The sequence below is a fragment of the Apteryx mantelli genome, chromosome Z (genome assembly GCF_036417845.1).
Source record: "Apteryx mantelli isolate bAptMan1 chromosome Z, bAptMan1.hap1, whole genome shotgun sequence".
NCBI lineage: Eukaryota > Metazoa > Chordata > Aves > Apterygiformes > Apterygidae > Apteryx > Apteryx mantelli.
Genome location: NC_090020.1, coordinates 68,226,279 through 68,244,668, shown reverse-complemented (window position 1 = coordinate 68,244,668; position 18,390 = coordinate 68,226,279). Strand labels below are relative to the sequence as shown.

General features: G+C 35.6%; 1 protein-coding gene across 4 annotated transcripts in view; it reads right to left on the bottom strand.

Annotated features, from left to right (window-relative positions):
- ARL15 (ADP ribosylation factor like GTPase 15) overlaps positions 1-18,390 on the bottom strand; it is a 234,102-nt gene that overhangs the window by 123,639 nt on the left and 92,073 nt on the right. For 3 of the 4 annotated variants that reach the window (XM_067315690.1, XM_067315688.1, XM_067315689.1), the window contains one exon: positions 9,543-9,751. In XM_067315690.1, coding sequence (XP_067171791.1) covers positions 9,543-9,751 — 209 coding nt within the window. Of the gene's footprint in view, positions 1-7,564; positions 8,952-9,542; positions 9,752-18,390 lie in introns of those variants that run through there. The other variant, XM_067315691.1, reaches the window with a different exon arrangement.

The window sequence follows — 18,390 nt, the reverse complement described above, 5'->3', positions numbered from 1 at the left end:
CAGTGCCTTCCTTTCCATTCTCCTCCAAACACTACTTTTAACACAATGCCTACACATGATTTAGCACAGCTGGGCCCTGTCAAGCCATAATTATTGTGTAATATGTTGATCAATACTGTATCATCATTTTTCTGTGTATCACTAGCTGTACTTAGCAGTTCTCTCGTTTTGTAGCATTTACACTGTTTGGTCAGAACTTCCTTTCTTACTGAGCATTTCAAACTCCTGGAATCCTGATCCAGAACTGTTGCTGCAGAAATACAATTAAATAAACAGAAGAATTCAGTCTTTACATTGCCTAAAGAAGTTTAACAGATGGAAGAGGTACCAAACCCCCCCCCAAACCCAAGCCCAACTCTGAGCACCTCCAGATTTATGTGGGTTTAAAAACAACCCTGCATACATATATTCCTAACGATCTTTGAGTTGTTCGGAACTATAGACAATCTTAATCTATGTTACTTCATAGTGTAAGTAGAGTTGATGCGGTTGGAATTTTCCATTATTCAGGGATGTAAATAAATTCTAACTTAAACTAGCTATATGGATATGAAATGGATAATTTTTGTCCTACTCAGTTATTCTTCAACCTCTGTTCTGGCACAACCAATAAACATGTTGATCGAGATGTTCCATAAATGCGAGCATCTAATTCCCAGGGAATGGACAGAGTCCAAAAATTCTTTTCATACACTGCATGCCTACTCTAATTTACCGATGATTATGTGATCATAAACAAGCTGAAAACATTTTAAAAAATTGACTCATCTGTTCAACCTTGAGTAACAAAACAAGATAATACATAAAAAAGTTTAACTACACAAAATGATCAGAGAGCTTCTTGCCTTGCTAAACATAACAATTACAATATATTTTACTCCCCTTCAATCAATAAATCTATTTAATGCTAAAGACATTGATACTTTCTCTTTTAAAAGACTGAAAAGAGATGAAGTCCTCCTCTTTTAAGAAGAAATGCTGCAGCTTGAATTTTTGCATTCAAGAATTCATTTTACTAAAAATATAAAAAGGATGTTTGAAAGGAAATACATCCTGAGTTATTTTCTTATACAACAGCCGAGTTTGTAAAAACTTGGTCCAATGCATTACTAAATGCTTTTCCATTCTTTTTCATCTGATCAGGAGATTTTTTTTTTTTTTAAGTTGCTGTAGCATTCTATTTGGAAAGCAGTTCTACAGCCACTGGTTTGTTCCACTTGAAATATTTCTTCTGAGAAAAGTCATCTTTTGCTCATGCAAAATGTCTCAAACAGTAATTAAATTTCTGAGCGCTCAAGAATTCCTCTGAACAGCAGTTTCACAGACTTAAAGGCCCAAAAGGATTACGATCATATAGTCAGATTTGTATCCAACAGATTTCATTTAATAATTCTCTACTAAAGCCCAAAAACTTGTAACCAAGCAAAAAAGGCTTCAGAAAGAACTGTGTATGAAGCTCAGCTCTTCTCATCTCCAGCAGTCTTTAATAAATGCTATATAAGCATACTAAACAAACATTTATGAAAAATATTTACTAGAAGATCTTTGTATCTGAAAGCATTTGAAAGTTTCTCTCACTTTGCTTTTCATTTATTCAGACTATGCTCCTGACTTTGCATTCAGTATTACAAGACCTAATTGTTTAGTTCTGCAAGCGTAAGTCATTCTCTTTGAACAGCAGTTTCTTTTGTCCTGGCTAGAAAGATGATTAGGACATTCATTTTTCAATGCACATAGTGAAAATAAATGCTTTTTTCCTACTTCTCTCTCAATTTGAGTAAAATTATTTGCACATCTATGCAAAAGCTTTCATCGTTAAGGAATCTGGGAATGAATTTTTCCTTAATTTCCTGCATAACCTTCCTCAACTGAGATTCACTCTAGCGGAACTAGCCAAAAAAGTGAAAGAGAAAGATGGGAAAGAGAAGCTCCAAGTCTTACTGCATTTATATATGATGCATCTTAGACAGAATTCCACAACACTTTCTGCTCCAGTACTAATTTCAGGAACTTGCATTCACTCTCAACCTCCTACTGTCCCTCATAGTGCCTGTACACCTACTTGCCCAGTTGTGTTGTGAACTGATTCTGTTTAAAAATAAGACCAGGAGGAAGGAGGGAAGCAGTAAACAAATTTTAACTCCAATTCAGTTCATCGCATGGCTGCACAAATAGTTGGGCTGTCACACCTGAAGGGACAGGACAGAGAAAGGGGTCAAAAAGTAAGCCAATACTGCTGACAAAAACTCAAAATTCACCCACCTATGCATATATATTTACAAGAAACACTTACAGACACTGACAGTGCTTTAAAAATCAAGTTACTGATATTGAAAAGCTATACACAGCAATACTCTTCAAAATTTACTCCAAAATATGTACCTTTTTTGTAGAATTGTACCACCCTATTAGCTGCAAGTGCCACTTAAAAGTTTTTGCTTTCTATGCAACTGTTTGAAGCCATGATATTGGTGTATGGGAACAGTACTTCCATTTCTGTCTTGACTACTCTATTCCTGCTCTTCAGCCTCCTGCACATTGTGCAACATGCGCACATCTCAAAGCCTGTACCTTTAGGAAGGTCATTCCAATACAGAATTTCTAGCTGCACTCTTTCAGCTCAGTCCATTGCAGACTTTTTTAAATTCATCAAGAAAGTATCAGGAATTTATTATTCAGAGATTTTTGTTTCTTTGTTAAACTGGGCACGTACATTAGCACAGTGCAGTTATTTGAACGCAGTATTATTCGCATAAGAAGTATTAACAATTCCAATCCATCTTTTGATTTGCTGAAAATATATGGAGGATCTTATCTGTCAGGACCTTGTTTACTATAAAACAGCAATTGAAACAAAAATCCATTTAAAGAAAGGAGTATATTTACTGTTTGGATTCTTCATGTCACCTTTTTATAAAGGGTTTTCACAAAATGTAAAGCCTTTCTATATAATTTATTAATCCTTAAAAATACTTTATGGTTCATTTCATAATGCCTTAATTTCTTCTTTGCTCACCATGATTTCCTTTCATGCCAGTGACTTAAAGAGAACAGACAAATCCAGTTTCTTCCAAGATTTGAAATTTCTCATTTTAAGATCTTTAAAAGGTCACTTACATTTTGCAGCAGTGAATATTTACTGCACAACTCACTATTAATGTAATCAGTCTAACTATGCAATGATTAAAGCAAACACTACCTGCTTAATATATACACTGGACACAGATTTGCAACCATATCAAACTGTTTTGGTCTTCACATCCAGCTACAAGATTCACTTCATGATGTAGTAACAAAATATTGTGTACTGTTTGATTAAGCATTTGGTAAGTACAGTAAATGCCATATATATATATATATATATATATGCAAGCTTAAAATTTCAACAAAAATAGCACAAAATAGCTTATCTTCTTTACGAACTTCTTGCATACACTAAGTCTCAAAATGTGCCAACTTCCACCTTAAAAAAAAATAACAAAAACTCCAAACCAAAAGCAGTAATAAAGGCATTTATCAAGTTAACTTAGAGCAGAGGCCTGTTACACCAATACTTTAGGGTCTTTATTGCCTGCCACTATTTTCCTATAAGAGTGAAGAGGACAATTTTAAACCCATATAGCTTTAAATGGTTTGTAACCTAGCTATCTGAAAGATCATTGCTTTTTATAAACAGCTTCAGTTAAGACAAACAGATTTCTTAAGCCAGAGAGCCATCATATAGGATGGAAGGAGGTCACAGGCAGGACACACCCCATTAGATTATCTCCTACTTTAGAAATCCATCATTCCTAGTGGCTATATGGAAATCATTATTAGGATTTTCTGTAAACATCAGTTTTTAAGAAGCCTTTGCTTAATGGTTGCCAGGTGATATTAAATGTGCTAATACAATGTGTATTTATTAATTCAAATCAGATTCTAGGTTGATGGGGTTTTTTAATGCATCTACCAGGTCATATTAGTAACTATTGTTTTAGGATCTATTTATATGTAAACCATCTCCTTAACAGCTCTAAAGAAATTCTTTATTCAGAAAAGGACTTTCTATGACACATGTGAACAGGAGTAATTTATGCATTGTTCTAAACATGGCAAGATTAATAACTGAAATATTTCCTAAACATCAGTTTAATAGTGTCCTCCTCTCCTGCAAGCGTGTTCATAACTGAAGTCTGACAAATAACTCCAGTGTTCCCACAAAGGCCACAGTTGTGAAGGAAGCAGCCAATACTCAAAATAGCAGCATCCAGTTCCAAAACTATCTTCAAATCTCAGGAGATACACCTTGGATGAGAAGAGGTATTCGCAGTGAGGCGATTGCAAATATTAAGGTCATTAAGGTCACAGCTATCTCAAAACAGGGTAGGAATCCATATTTTGGCTATACGCTGCAGTAATCTGAAGATGAATTATTTCAGGAATAGTTTATTTGGAACTAAAAACCTGCCCTCAGTTTAACTTTGGTATAGATGTCCCTGTCATAAAAGACACAGATTTGCAACAGCTGCTTTTTAAGACTTCTCATAGGTAAATTTGGGAGGCCTGACCAGAATAAGAATAGGTCAGACTGCAGAGAGTACTTCCATTTTCACTCTTGGTTTCAACCTAAGTTTTTGCATTACTTGCTGCTGGATGCATCATCTGTTCAAAGCTGTTAGCTGAGATACTGCATATTCTCTGAAGCTTAACCTCCTAATGTGTCATTGTTCAATGTTGTTTTTCAGATTGTTAATAATAATATCTATAATTATATTTGCCCACTGGTAAGTTGATGGGGTTTCCAATGAGAAACTATTTTCCCTTAACTAGCAGCAACTAATGAAGGGATAAACTATAGCAAAAGCGTATGAAGCCACTGATCCCCTGATTTTAGTAGTAAGGTCCTGGAATTAAGGCAGCTCAGATTTTAAAGCACGAGGCCCAGAAAGTGCAGTTTCTATAACACTCCAACTTTTTGGCAGGAGAAGGAGCCTCTACAGATTCCAACAACCTCAACGATTTTCTGAGATGCTTCTTAAGCTTTAAGACACTTAAACATCAAGGAGACATTGTTTATCTACACAATTATTTTCAGACATAAACAACAGAGAAGAACCTGGCAGGGTAGCAGCCAGTGGTCCTGACATCACTCAGGTGGCTCTTTCACAGAGAGTCAACCTCCACTTTCCCGCCAGCAGAAAACAGAATTAAACACTCTGCACTATTCAAAAACCAAATACCTTGAAATACTCTAAAATAGATAAATACATCACAATCTATATAAACATGGAATCATCCTTTCACATTTGCTTTTGAAAACATTGTTTGCAATTCAAAGACATTTTTAATCGTGTTATAACAAAGAAAAAACAATGGAAAAAAGATGGTTTTCTGGAGTTTCACACAGCCATCATCTTTAAAGTATGATCTTGTGTACACAACACACTTGCGATCAGCTCACTACATAATATCTTTTCACTTTCCAAGTGGTTTCCTGCCAATAATATTTAAAATGATAACATAATCTTAAAATAGACTGAAAAGACACTTTCAATTCATTGCCTACTAGTTTGTAACTCTATATAAAAGTTCTATTATTCTTCAAAAAGGTAAATTACATGACAACTTTAATGATTTCCTGCAGTACTAATGGTCAGCAATATTTATGCAAGACAAAAATCTATTAATTGCCTGAACTTCTGTATAACTTAAAAAAAAAAAAAAACACAAAAAAAACAAGACAAACAAACAAAACCCTGGAAGATTAGTCTTTAAATGTCTTCACAAACAGTCATGAACACAGCCTTAAATATTAAAAAAGAAAAAAGAAAACAGAAAACAAAGAAAAAAACCCAAACCAACACCCCACCACCCAAATATGTAGCTGCTTCACCACAGAACTGTCAAGGCTTCATTGCCTCATAGGATTTTTACTCTGACCAGTTCTACACAGCTTTTGTATTCAACAAGCCTGGGGAACAGCTATACACTGCAAACGATTTTGCTTAGAAATGCAAATAGCGCATACAAGTCCTCAACATGATTCAGACAAGCGTTTGCTCAGCATAGCCTGTTCCTAAAATACACTGGCTATGGACAACTTCCAACCCACCCTACCTGTGACTCCCCTTGCTCTGACTCAGGAGGGTAAGCAACTCGCAGTTTGCATACTGTTTCGAACCATATGAAACTACTGATTTATCCAGTTTCTGATATTATTACACAAAGTAACACTGATTCCAAAATAAAAATCAACAAGTTGGCAATGACAGTAGCTTTGCTGTTCACTTGCAAAGCAATTTACAGCGCTTTATTACCATAAGTCTCCTGCAACGTTTAGTCAGTCACAAAAATCTGACTAATCAAAAACACTTGTCTGTAAACAAAATCAAATTTGATGATGGAAAACCAGAAACACTCTCTGTCAATATGAGCTTTATTAAGAATTATAATTAGGTAAACCGTTCTGGAATTGTACTCAGTATTTTGGAAGCAGTGACCAAACAAACCAATCGATATGCCACAATTACACCACTGTCCTATCTGCTGGATAACTCAATTTATTTTTCACTTGTAACTATTTATATTTACTAATTCAGAAGGGATCCAAAACATCAGCAAGAACTGACCTATGCCTGATTAATTCCTCATAATTTTAATCTGAAATCCGGTTACTTTGCAACATACCTATTGATTTAAATATGATTTTCCAAGTATTACGGTCTGATTAATGTATGCAGTTTTTATTTCAGCATGACTCAATTGAAATCACTCAATAGCTATTTGAAAACACTTAAATATGTGCTACTGTCACAAGAACATCAAAACAACTTACATATATCTTTCACACGGAAAGGTGGAATAAATACCATACAAGTTGACACAAAAAAAATAAGAGGTACAGTATTTAAAATGACATGTTAATTTATAGTTTCCAGAATGAAGTGATAAATGTACTTTTTTGGTTTCATTTAAAAATTTAAATAACTAGGAGGTAAAACAGCCAATTAGCAACTGAGTATAGAAAAATAAGGTTATATTTATGACTGGTATTTCAGCTTAGTTTCTCCTATAATTTTCCCTGAGCACATTAATAATATGAAGTATATTCTCCAATCACACCTGTAAAACAAGTTAGGTTCAGTTACATTTCAGAAACAAAATTCTCATTATAGTTTTGAATTTAGCTATTCATGACATTGCCTAATAGTTAAGGCATGCAACTTCTACAATATTGCTTTTGTCTATGCAAGACATGGAGAAAACATGTTAAAAATAAATTGTAAAATTTTGGAAAAATTGAAGCAACCACACTTCCCAACAATAAATACAATTAACATCTGTTGCAGAAATTGCTTGGCACTTGTACAATTTTGTGAAGGATTTTTGCTGTAAATAAGTTTTTCTATAATTCCTACTATACGCTACTCCAAAATTTTCTTTAATTATACTCCAAGGAGTCTTTTCATATGCATTAAAGAAAAGCAACATATTGTCTAAAAGAATGTTTACATTCTTTTAAATTCCAACAGTTGTTTGTTTGTCTTATGATATACATAAAAAGAGCAAGGCAATACCTGTATTTAATGCCCTTGCTTCTACAAAAACATTTACCAAAACGCTCATATTGCTCAACACATTTGTTAAAATTTTTTAAATGTTCTTTTTGAAATAAGAAACGGTCCTATGATGATTCAAGCATTTTATTTTCATTTCACATTTCACTAATAAGAACAGAGGCACAGCAAAACATTTTAGAAAGCAACAAATCTCTGTTTCATCATCTGCAAAATTCACAGAGTAAGGTTCCCCCTTCACATTCACAGCAAACAAAGGACATCATTTTTTCAGCAACAAAATACCAGCAGTAACTTTTGACTGTCTCCTTCAGTTAATCAAAATACTCTTTTTTGTAATTTAGTTTTTCCCTATTCTTAACTAAAGAATTTCAGCAGAGACATACACTGAGCTCTTGATTTGTTTTTTTCCCCCCGAAAACATGCATAAGCTGTGCACATTTAACAAAATTCTTGGATTCAACACTTCACGCAGACTCAAAATAACAAGACTTGTTTATCATGAAAATATACCAAAAGATTTTTTTTTTTAACATATAGTAGAAGCATATTAAAATGCTACTGTAAGCATGTAAGGATCTTTTCCTCTACTGAGATATCAAACAATTGGCAATGATGATCATCACTTATGTTATTAGGAGTGTTGAGGTACAATACCTGAGCCTGGAAAGGGACAAGGGGAGAGTGAGGATCCTCTCAATAAAAGAGAAGAAATGCTAGTTCTAAATATGCAAAGGATTCAGTACAAACCCCAAAATCCATCTGCATGGCCTTAACTGCAAAATGGAGAGTCTACAACTGCTGTATTGCAAAATAACTGGCATACGTCACATGGCATAAAGAGGGTGTTCTCCTACATTAACTATTCCTATGAAACTTGAGAAGGAACATTTCTGAAGTAATATTTCTAATGGAAGTCTTCAATTGACTTTAAACATAATTTGGCCATTTTAAAAAGGAAAAAGTAGTAAGACAATGAACACTTAAAAATCACCACATCAAATTGAATTGGTATTCTTCAGAAAGACTGTATTTTAGATAAAGAAACACGTCTAAGAAAGCAAGATTTTTTTTAAATACAAAGGAGCAACACAATAAAATGCTGAAATGGTTCTGACTCCACTGTAATGAAAAACACCATTCACAGAACAAACAGGAGATTTCGCATAGTCTTTAATGTGAAGAGTCCTTCAAATAACACTTGTATATGAGCAGAATGACACAATCAACTATATACGTCAGCATAAAAAAATTTTAATTTTTAATTTAAAAAAAATTTCTTCCAACTTCAAGAGAATAAGTAGAGCTTCTCGAGAGTCAGTAACCTTCAACACTTTCTCAAAGATATAAGCAACATAATAGGAATGTATGTAAGAAGAATTTTTCAGAAACCTAAGAGCAAAAGGTATACCAAATGGAACAATTATATAATTTACTATGTGATACCTGCAAATTAGACAAAGACAACACATGTTAAAAGAAGAAAGTCAGAACAGAGTAACAGCTTCAAAACAGGAATTGCAACTTTGCCCTCACACCGGTAGATAGCAACTAAGAAAAAAGCTTTTACATAAAAGGCTACCCATAGCTGCAAACTTAATCTACTGCTTTAAGCAGTGGTGAAGAACAGAGTAATGGGATAGTGCAAGATCAAAACTAATGGCAAATAAAAACAAGCAAAACAAAAAACACTCTCTCAGCAGCTTTTGATAAGAGTAGTTAAAAATGCCTTTCTCCCTTAAGCAAAATATGGTGAAAGCAGGAGAACTGTGTTTACTGGTGTGTTTTTCAGAACAGCCAAGTCTGTACGGAGTGCATTGCACTGTAAGTTCTTAGGGGCAGGGACTGTTCTCAGGCTGTGTACTACGATGAAAGTTAACTAAGGCCAATCCTTAACTAGGATGTCAGGGAAACGAATAAGAGTGGGTCAGTAGTGTGCAGACAGTAAATACAAAGAGGCAAGATGCTGCCATGTTAACATACCTCTTGCACGGAGCGAGCTGCTGGCTTGTCTTGATGATTGGCCAGTATTAAAAACGGCAAAGTACATAACTGTGGGTGCTGAAGAGCAGAATGCAGTTCATTCCTAGCAGTTTCTAGATCATCTTCAGAGGAGGCACTGTCTAATACGAATATTACCCCTTGGGATCCTTGGTAGTAACGACTCCAGTATTTCCTGATATTGTCAGCCCCTTTCAAGACAAAAATAAAAAATAATCAAAACAAGTATAACAAAACAGATTTAAAACTCTTATCTGGTAACAACCCTCCTGCTTAGCATAATCAAAGAAACAAGATGATTTATTCCTGCTTAATATACATTATTGAAAGAATAAAAAAGAAAACATAACAACCATAAATCCAGCACATACAGACATATCAACCCAACAACATTTTGATAAGGGAAGAATCCAACTCACAGTCCTTCATCACTGAAAATTTCTGCTCCATTAATGAGCACTGGGGAACTATTATGCTTCCAGTGTTATCTAGCCTAATTCCATATCTTCTCCCAGAAATATCCTGTTATTCATATATAAATAAGTCATCCTTTGCCCATTCTCTTTTCCTTAATCCTGTAGCTCACTGCTGTAACTTGTCATTTCTATCATGTCAATTGTTAATTTCTGAGCATGATCAGATCTTTCAGTTCACCTCCAAAACACCATGCAAACGCTTCATCATTGGAGAAAAGTGTCAGAAAAGTCTACTCAAGTTGTAAATGCACATTTAATGAGGAGACTCGGGATACAAAAGTGAGGTGAACAAAGAGATAGGGTGATAACTTGCACAGGCATTCATTGCAACTAATTTTGCTCTGTCAACCACACTAAGGAGTCTGGAAGAGTCCAGCAGAGCAGACACAACAGTGACTGTACAGGTTTATGTGCCACAGAAATTTTTAGGACACAGTTCAGTGGCACTCAGCCAACTCAACATAAGCCAAGCAATAAGGTTATCTATGGAAAGCTTTGTCTCCTCTGGAGAGCAACATATGTTAGAACACTGAGGTAGAAGAAAAATTCTTATTTGACAGATGTCAAACTAAACTATGATTTGGATGTGGGCTATTCTTTGTTTGTCTGAAAATGGTACTACGCTCATGGGGACTAACATTAAAAAGTGAACAGCAGCAGCAAAACTCTAGCATAAAAAGTGATGTGTCTGTAACAAATATAGTGATTTAGAGAAATGTGCTAAAGGTATCTTTTACGTGTACTATTCTTATTTTGAGAAGGGGAGAAGTGAGACTTTAATGTAGACACAGATACCAAGTACTGATAATAAGAAAACTCCATTTCTTAGTGAAACAAAACAACTACCCACAAAAGTTCTGACCATGGGGCAGGTATGAAATGAGAATTTAATGCAACATGATTACTGTATCACTGATATGGTACTTAAAATATTCACTCAATTTGTGCATTGTGTAACAAAAAAGACAGCCATTAAACAAAAAGTAAGGAAACTGGTATTCAAGAAGGAATTCATACCATATAATTTAAGCATCCAACTCACGAGTACTCTAATTTCACTCCATAGAGTTTCTTCCTTCTGTCTACTGACTACACTGGGACCTTACAGATCTAGTTCCTGTCTTCTGTACCTAGCACAATTTAGGTGGCTAATGGGAGTTGTGAGCATACACTTTAAAAATACATTTTCAGAGAATATTTACAGAGAATATTCAATTCAGAACTGAATAGTATTTTTCTACAAGAGATCTAAAAAAGGGTTGGTTACTTACAGGTGGATGATCATGGCATTTAGACAAGACCTTGCTTAAACTCTCTATTAATTCAGCCAGACTCATAAAGTAACAAAGCAAAAATAGGTCATTTTATTTATTTTATCATCAACTTATCAAGTTGAACATTACTTACACAGAAAAGGGATTACATTGAAACTGAACTGTATGCTTCCATACCACCATAATATCTACCAATTGTACTTGTAAAGAACTTCATAGCATCTATTAGATGCCCCAGTCCTTCCAGCTTTCTATGTCAGTTCCAATATAACAAGTTGCTACAGGATTTTTCAGCTACCTAGAAATATTATTTGCATGGCCATGCACAGCAGTATCACAGCCACAAGAACCAAGTTATCACATTACTTCAACACTGGTAGAGAATCGTTTTTCATTGACTGAAAGGCTAACACCCCAATCAGTTCTTTGAAGGTCTTTTTTTTTTTTCCTAGCAATATAACATCCATCTTACCTACTCGAAGCTTCAGCCAGCTACTTTTCAACCATATGTTCCTGCCTGATCCTCTGAAATCTTATCTCAGTAACAGTACTGATGATTTCTAAGAGAAAAACTGTGTCCTGAACTGTAGAGTGCTTGACCTCTTCTATCCAGGTGCACAGAAGAAGGCAGTACATGGATCCTTACATGAGACACTGGAGCCAGAAGAGCTGCATGTTGATTTTTTGAGCTTATGATCCTGTCTTTTTGGTTTGAATTCCTTAGCTTGGGAGAGCCTAGATGGAAGAACTTTGTTTTTCCACACCAACTGCCCCAAAAGAACAAACACCAAAACTCAGTACTCTTCTTTGTGGCTCTGTCCAATTACCAGCGAGTCTCGACAGTGGCATAGTTTTAAGAACCACCTACTAACCTCCAACAAACCTTGTTATTTCCTTCAAGAGCTTCCATTAGAATATTCCATTAGAATAGTGACCTGCTCTGAACTTTCTTACACTTCAATTCTGATGAAATTACAGCCTGTAGTTTAAGGATAAAAAACTTGTACTGAGAAGACAAGAAAGAAGACTGAGAATGTCTGTACCTCAGGGTGCCATTTTAACTCATTTTCCTGGCAAATGCGCTTCAAAATAATTCCTGGCATCAATAAGCTATCAACAACTGGAAATCACAATTTCTACAAGACAAATAAGCTTACATTCTTTTGCCTTAACTCTTTATATGGGGTACACAATCCACACTCAGCTTCCTTCTCCAAGGCACTAGGTAGTATGTTGTGGTGCTGTTCAGGACAATGGCCTGTGAATAATGACCCAGCAGTTGCACTTCTTGATGGGACAAATTCAGTCTTACAGAACAAGAAGTTGTTTTCAAAGGTGTACTTTAGCACAAACTATCCCATGAATTAATGTTTTTACCTTTTCTGAAGATTTTTAAGATACGGAAGTTCAAAGTATGAGTCCTCTGCCAGTCCAGACTCCAACATGTGTCTGTTAAACACTCCGAGACTCTCAGAGGCCAATAATATGAACCAGCAACTTAGTTGGTACCCAAAATGTCATATCAAAAAATGTTAATATACATGATAAGCATTTAGGTTTGTCAGCCTGATGTCATGCATTTCTCTAACAACTTTGTAGGTCCACATCTATTTTTACTCTTGAACCACTTCATGCATAAACTAAATTATAAAATTTGGGCAAAAATTCCAAAAACATCACAAAAACCTGACAATAATTCACATTAGACTTAAGGAATGTGTTATGTGGAAGGTTTCCTAAAACATGGCATTTAGTATAATAGTTTTCTCAGACAGGCGAGGCATGACTCATGTCCAGGTGTATGATTTTTTTTCCCTCAGCTATGAACCCAGGAGTGCCAAAACTCCCATGATGTGACTAGAACACCCTATTTACATACAAATTTAAACAAAACACAGTCCCGCTACTTATTAGAGAAGCAAAGATAATCTTTCGTCAAACACAGGTTTGAATTACTTTATAAAAGGAAAAAAATTAACCTTTGTTCTCAGAAAAAAATAATGGGTAATGTAGTTCAAAAGTATAGTTATTCATCACTACTATAGGACAGGAATCATTCAACTAATTGTTCAAAATTAACAAAATTCTGTTTTCATGTATAATTTTGGAAATATCAAATAAATATTTTTTTTGTTAACACCAAGAGTACAGTGTGTCCATATTCGTCACAGTTTATGATTTTTTTTATCACTGCCAATAGTATCCTCTCAAATATCACTTGGAAGCTGGAGGGAAGAGTTTATGTGAGTTCTGTGTTGTTTAACACATATCCAAAAGGAGGTTGCACAATTGTTCACTCCAGTAAATATTATGTGAAATGCACAGCTGCAAATCTTCCTTTTAACTATTTAAGCTTCTGTTTAAATCTTCATTCAGGGCAGTATGAGGCTACCTTCTTCTTCCTTTTCAGTACTTCCAGGAGAACCAAATATAGCATTACAGAAAAATTTCATCTGATACAACTTAAAAATGTCAAATTTGTTAGTTGTCAAGCTTGCAACTAATCTCCATCAGGAGGAAAAAGAATGCCGCACACCTCTTGCTTCAAGATAGTCTAGCCTGTGCATGCTCTTAGTCACCTCAAAATAGTCTGAGGGATTCACATCACAGCTCTGGAGAAGTTATATTCTCAATCCAGGGAAGAACTTTTCTTCCCTCCACATCAAAAATACTTAACCTGGGGCCACAATAGAAAGCAAGCTGCAATCAGTTTTGCTACAACTTCAAATGTAGTGTCAGCTCACATGAAATAAGGACACCTATATATATTTGAAGGTTAGGTAGTTAATAAAAAGTTATATTGTTAATTCCTCTACTGATATTAAACAGAAAATTTCTAATTAGCAAAACCCTGAAAAGATCACAAGGAATATGTCAACTGCGCCACAAAATCATCTTGCCTGTAAGACTGGCCCATGTGGGAGGAAGGAGGAATGGCAGGGAAAAAAGAAGGCTCTTGTATAAGATACAAAAAAATATATATAAAGATATTAAATATATATATATCAACCTTAGGAAAGAGTTTTGAAGTAACTGTTGCTAAATCTATGCAGGATTTATTAACATGAATCCCATCACTGCTTCACAAGGCAAACTGACATCTCTCTTACGTAACCAGGAACATGCTTGACATATTAGTACATTTTTAAGAGATCTGGCTGTTCCTTATATAGCTTGAGCATACTCACCATACTCCCAGAAGGAAGATCCAGAAGAAATATAGTCTACAGATTTATGGGTTTTTTTGTTTGTTTTTTTTTTAAACACAAAGTATTTTTCAACCTGTCCAATCCTTTTTGTTACAAACGAAGTTATAAATCCTTTCTAAGATGTAACTGTTTTTTGCGTGTATGTGTCTGCATCCCCAACATGTCCACACTCACAGACACATCTACACACAAAAACATAGATGCTTCCTGTGGGGGTAGTGTCAGTCACACATCAATGGCTACTTTATATCAATATTGCTTATCTATAAAATAAGCAGCAATATAGATGCTAAAACAAAACCTTCCTCAAGATTCAAAAGTTCCAAGACTGTTACTTTCTAAATTTTTCAAGACCAGCAGATCACTGTCTGTTTTCCCTAGTGTTTCAGGGAGAGTACTCCTGCGATCATACACAAAGCATGACAGTAATGAATTGGCAAATTTTTTTCCTCAAGAAGAAGACTCTGAGATTGCTAGATCAGTTATATTCATTGCAGTAATTCAATGACATTCTGAAAAAACAGCATAAGAAACAACCTGAAAAATGCTGAGGAATAAATTTTGGTCTGCGTATTCAATATATACAAAAAACAGAAATACACAATTTATTGTGTTTATTTATATTTTTCTTAATGAATTGCCATTTATGAAAACCATCTCTATCATCTCTTGCCTACCTTCCATTTTTCTCCAAAGAGACTGATCTGGGAATCAAGCCTTCAGTATTACCTAATACAGGTGCTGTCACCAACTTTGAATCTCCACCTATTCTGATATTTAAAACCGTTAGAATAATATTTAGATTGCAAGCACTCAGAAATTATAAAAACACCATATTTACACTTGCCTGCGAAAAATCAATTTGATCTTTTCAGGCATGTATATTCTACTGTCATCCTAAAAAACATGCAATTTAAAACAAAGATCTCCTGCTCCGTTCAGGAGACACTTATAGATTATTTTAAAAGGAACATAAAAATACAACTGACATGCAATATGCCATGCAATACGCTCTAACAATTTCAAAGTCTGAACTCTGAAACTTCAGTGGTTTGCAGTAGGTGGCATAGCACACTGAACTGAACTTCATGTACGGCAGCAGTTCTCAGAGTCCTCCCACCCTATTTTTTTCATTTTTCCTTTCAAAGGCACAAACACACAGTAAGTTCCCTAGGGCAGAGGAAAGAATAGCTGGCAGTGAGAAATCAAAACCTTTTTTTTTTTTTTTGGGGGGGGGGGGAGATTCCGAAAATGTGGGCATTATCCTTTCTGCTGATAAATTAGACTGCTGTACTCCATCCTTTGGGTTAGTCTGAAGAAAACAGCATGAAGAAAACAGAGTTTTAAGTTTTGTCGGAAACAAGTTTGCTAAAAATGTTGCACTTTTCTCGCTACAAAAACCACCAAAAAACAGCAAGAGGGTTTTTAGGCTTACTTTGTTGCAGCTTGAGCTTTGACAGTTGTTGTTCATGTGGCACCTATTTGTTTTGAATCGGATATGCAATGGGTTGTCACAGAGTAAAAGACTAACGACGGAAAAAGCAGAATGTTTCTGAAGAACAGGGTAAAGATCACTATTGCTGAACGCTTATTTGAATTTCCTCAGGACTCAAGCTCACATGATCAGTAAACAGGTGTAAGTGATCCCTCTTATCTGTGAAATGAGGAAACCACATGAAACAGCCAAGGCTTAGACACCATTTGAACAGAATGCTGACTATGACTGATAGCAAACAGATCTATCTTTAATACTTTTGGAAGCTGAATGTCCTGTGCGACTCACAGCTTGTATAGCTCATCAGGGTCATCTAAAAATTTCATCTGTTAAGATGTTCTGTAAGCTGTTAGATGCAGATATGTCTCAGATGGCATTACATGCACTCCATGACCAGATTTTGTAGAGGTGTCAACTGCCTTTTAGACAAATGCAGTAAGGAGATTTTATTGCTTCGTTTTAGTATGCCCCTGTAAGGATGACTTAGGCTGGTATTTACGTGTGGGATCAGTTTTCTGATGACTAAACAGATGAGATGTTAGCTACTCTGCCACGCTATGTTGTTGGAAGGTTGTTCAGTACTTCCCTCTTTCCCTATAGAACAAGAAAGGAGGGTGGTTTTGCTATAAACAATTTAAACATTAAAATCTAATCAATAGGCCAACATAATTTTCTTCCTCCTTCCTCATTTTTTCTGAAGGCAGATGCTACCTGACATCTGTTGAAGTCTTCTCTAGGGGTTCATATTTTCCATTCAATTTGGCTTGCATGACAGTGTGACTCTCCTCCTACTCTCTTGTCTTTTGTTCTTTACTTCCAAATTAAGGCAAAATACACATGTTGTATTTAACCAGTCCTATTTAAAGTTATTTGCTCTGGAGTTCTCACCTAGACAATTAGTTTAGATGGTCTAAGAGTGTGAATTTATTATGCTGGTCATGAAGCTTAAGGAAAAGCAGTAGTGGGGAAGACAGTTCTTTTATCTCTCTTTTCCTAGGAATGCTCAACTGAATGGAAATTTGAGTATGCCAGGTATTAACCACTCTGTTCTCCCTAAACAGTTATATATTTCATCTTAAAAGAAATTCAAAAGATGAACAGACAACATGTTGATTCTCTATGCTTGTGGAAAAGGCCTTTGGGTAGATTAAAAAAAAATCTTAAACATACAACAATATATTATAGTACATAAAACAGAGAAAGTTACTAAATGCTATAGCGTGTTAATATTTTTAAACTTGGTAAGGAAAAACAGAGCTATCCACATCCAAAGTCATTCATTTAAATTTGACTAGGCTCAGTAGTAAGCAAAAGGCATCTCAACAGTAGTTTCTGGGCTCCCCAGTACAAGAGGGATGTGGCACTACTGGAGAGAGTCCAGCGAACAGCTACTAAGATGATTAGGGGACTGGAGCATCTCTCCTATGAGGAAAGGCTGAGAGAGCTAGGCCTGTTTAGCCTGGAGAAGAGAAGGCTGAGAGGAGATCTTATCAACGTGTACAAATATCTGAAGGGAGGGTGTCAAGAGGATGGGACCAGACTCTTTTCAGTGGTGCTGAGCGACAGGACGCAAGGCAACGGGCACAAACTGAAACACAGGCAGTTCCATTTGAACATGAGGAAAAACTTTTTCACTGTGAGGGTGACAGAGCACTGGAACAGGTTGTCCAGAGAGGTTGTGGAGACTCCTTCTCTGGAGATATTCAAAACACGCCTGGATGCAATCCTGTGCAACGTGCTCTAGGTGACCCTGCTTGAGCAGGGGGGTTGGACTAGATGATCTCCAGGGGTCTCTTCCAACCTCAACCATTCTGTGATTCTGTGATTGTAAGCCTACATTTACAAGGTGGCAAATTTAAACTACAAAATAATTTATTCTGCCTTTTTTTTAAAGCTGTAAATTATTAGATGGTCTCTGGAATGGGTCTGTAATCTTGATTTAGACCTGAATAAGTATCCACGTTACGACACTATTGCTCAGCATTTCATTTACCGCATTGTAACAGTGAATGACTGAATAAACATACTGATAAATGGTAGTTTCAGGCATTGTGCCTCCAGGTTGGAAGAGACACTTGGTAGAAACAAAGCAAAAGCTGCACCTTGTCATTGCCCCTGAATTATCTGTCTTGAGAATAGACCTCAGCATTCAGTATCACAAGCTTCTTTCAGCAAAAACCTATTAGACACTTTTGAACAATAAATGTTAGCATCTACCTTATTTTTACAGTCTTTACCCACTTTCCCTTACATTCATCACCCACAATTTCATCCATATTTCCCAGAGATTGCTGCACTGTAACAGGAAACAATCAAGTCTGTAATTTCTTCCTGTACCATTACTAAGTTTAAGTTGAGTAATATAGAAATATTCCA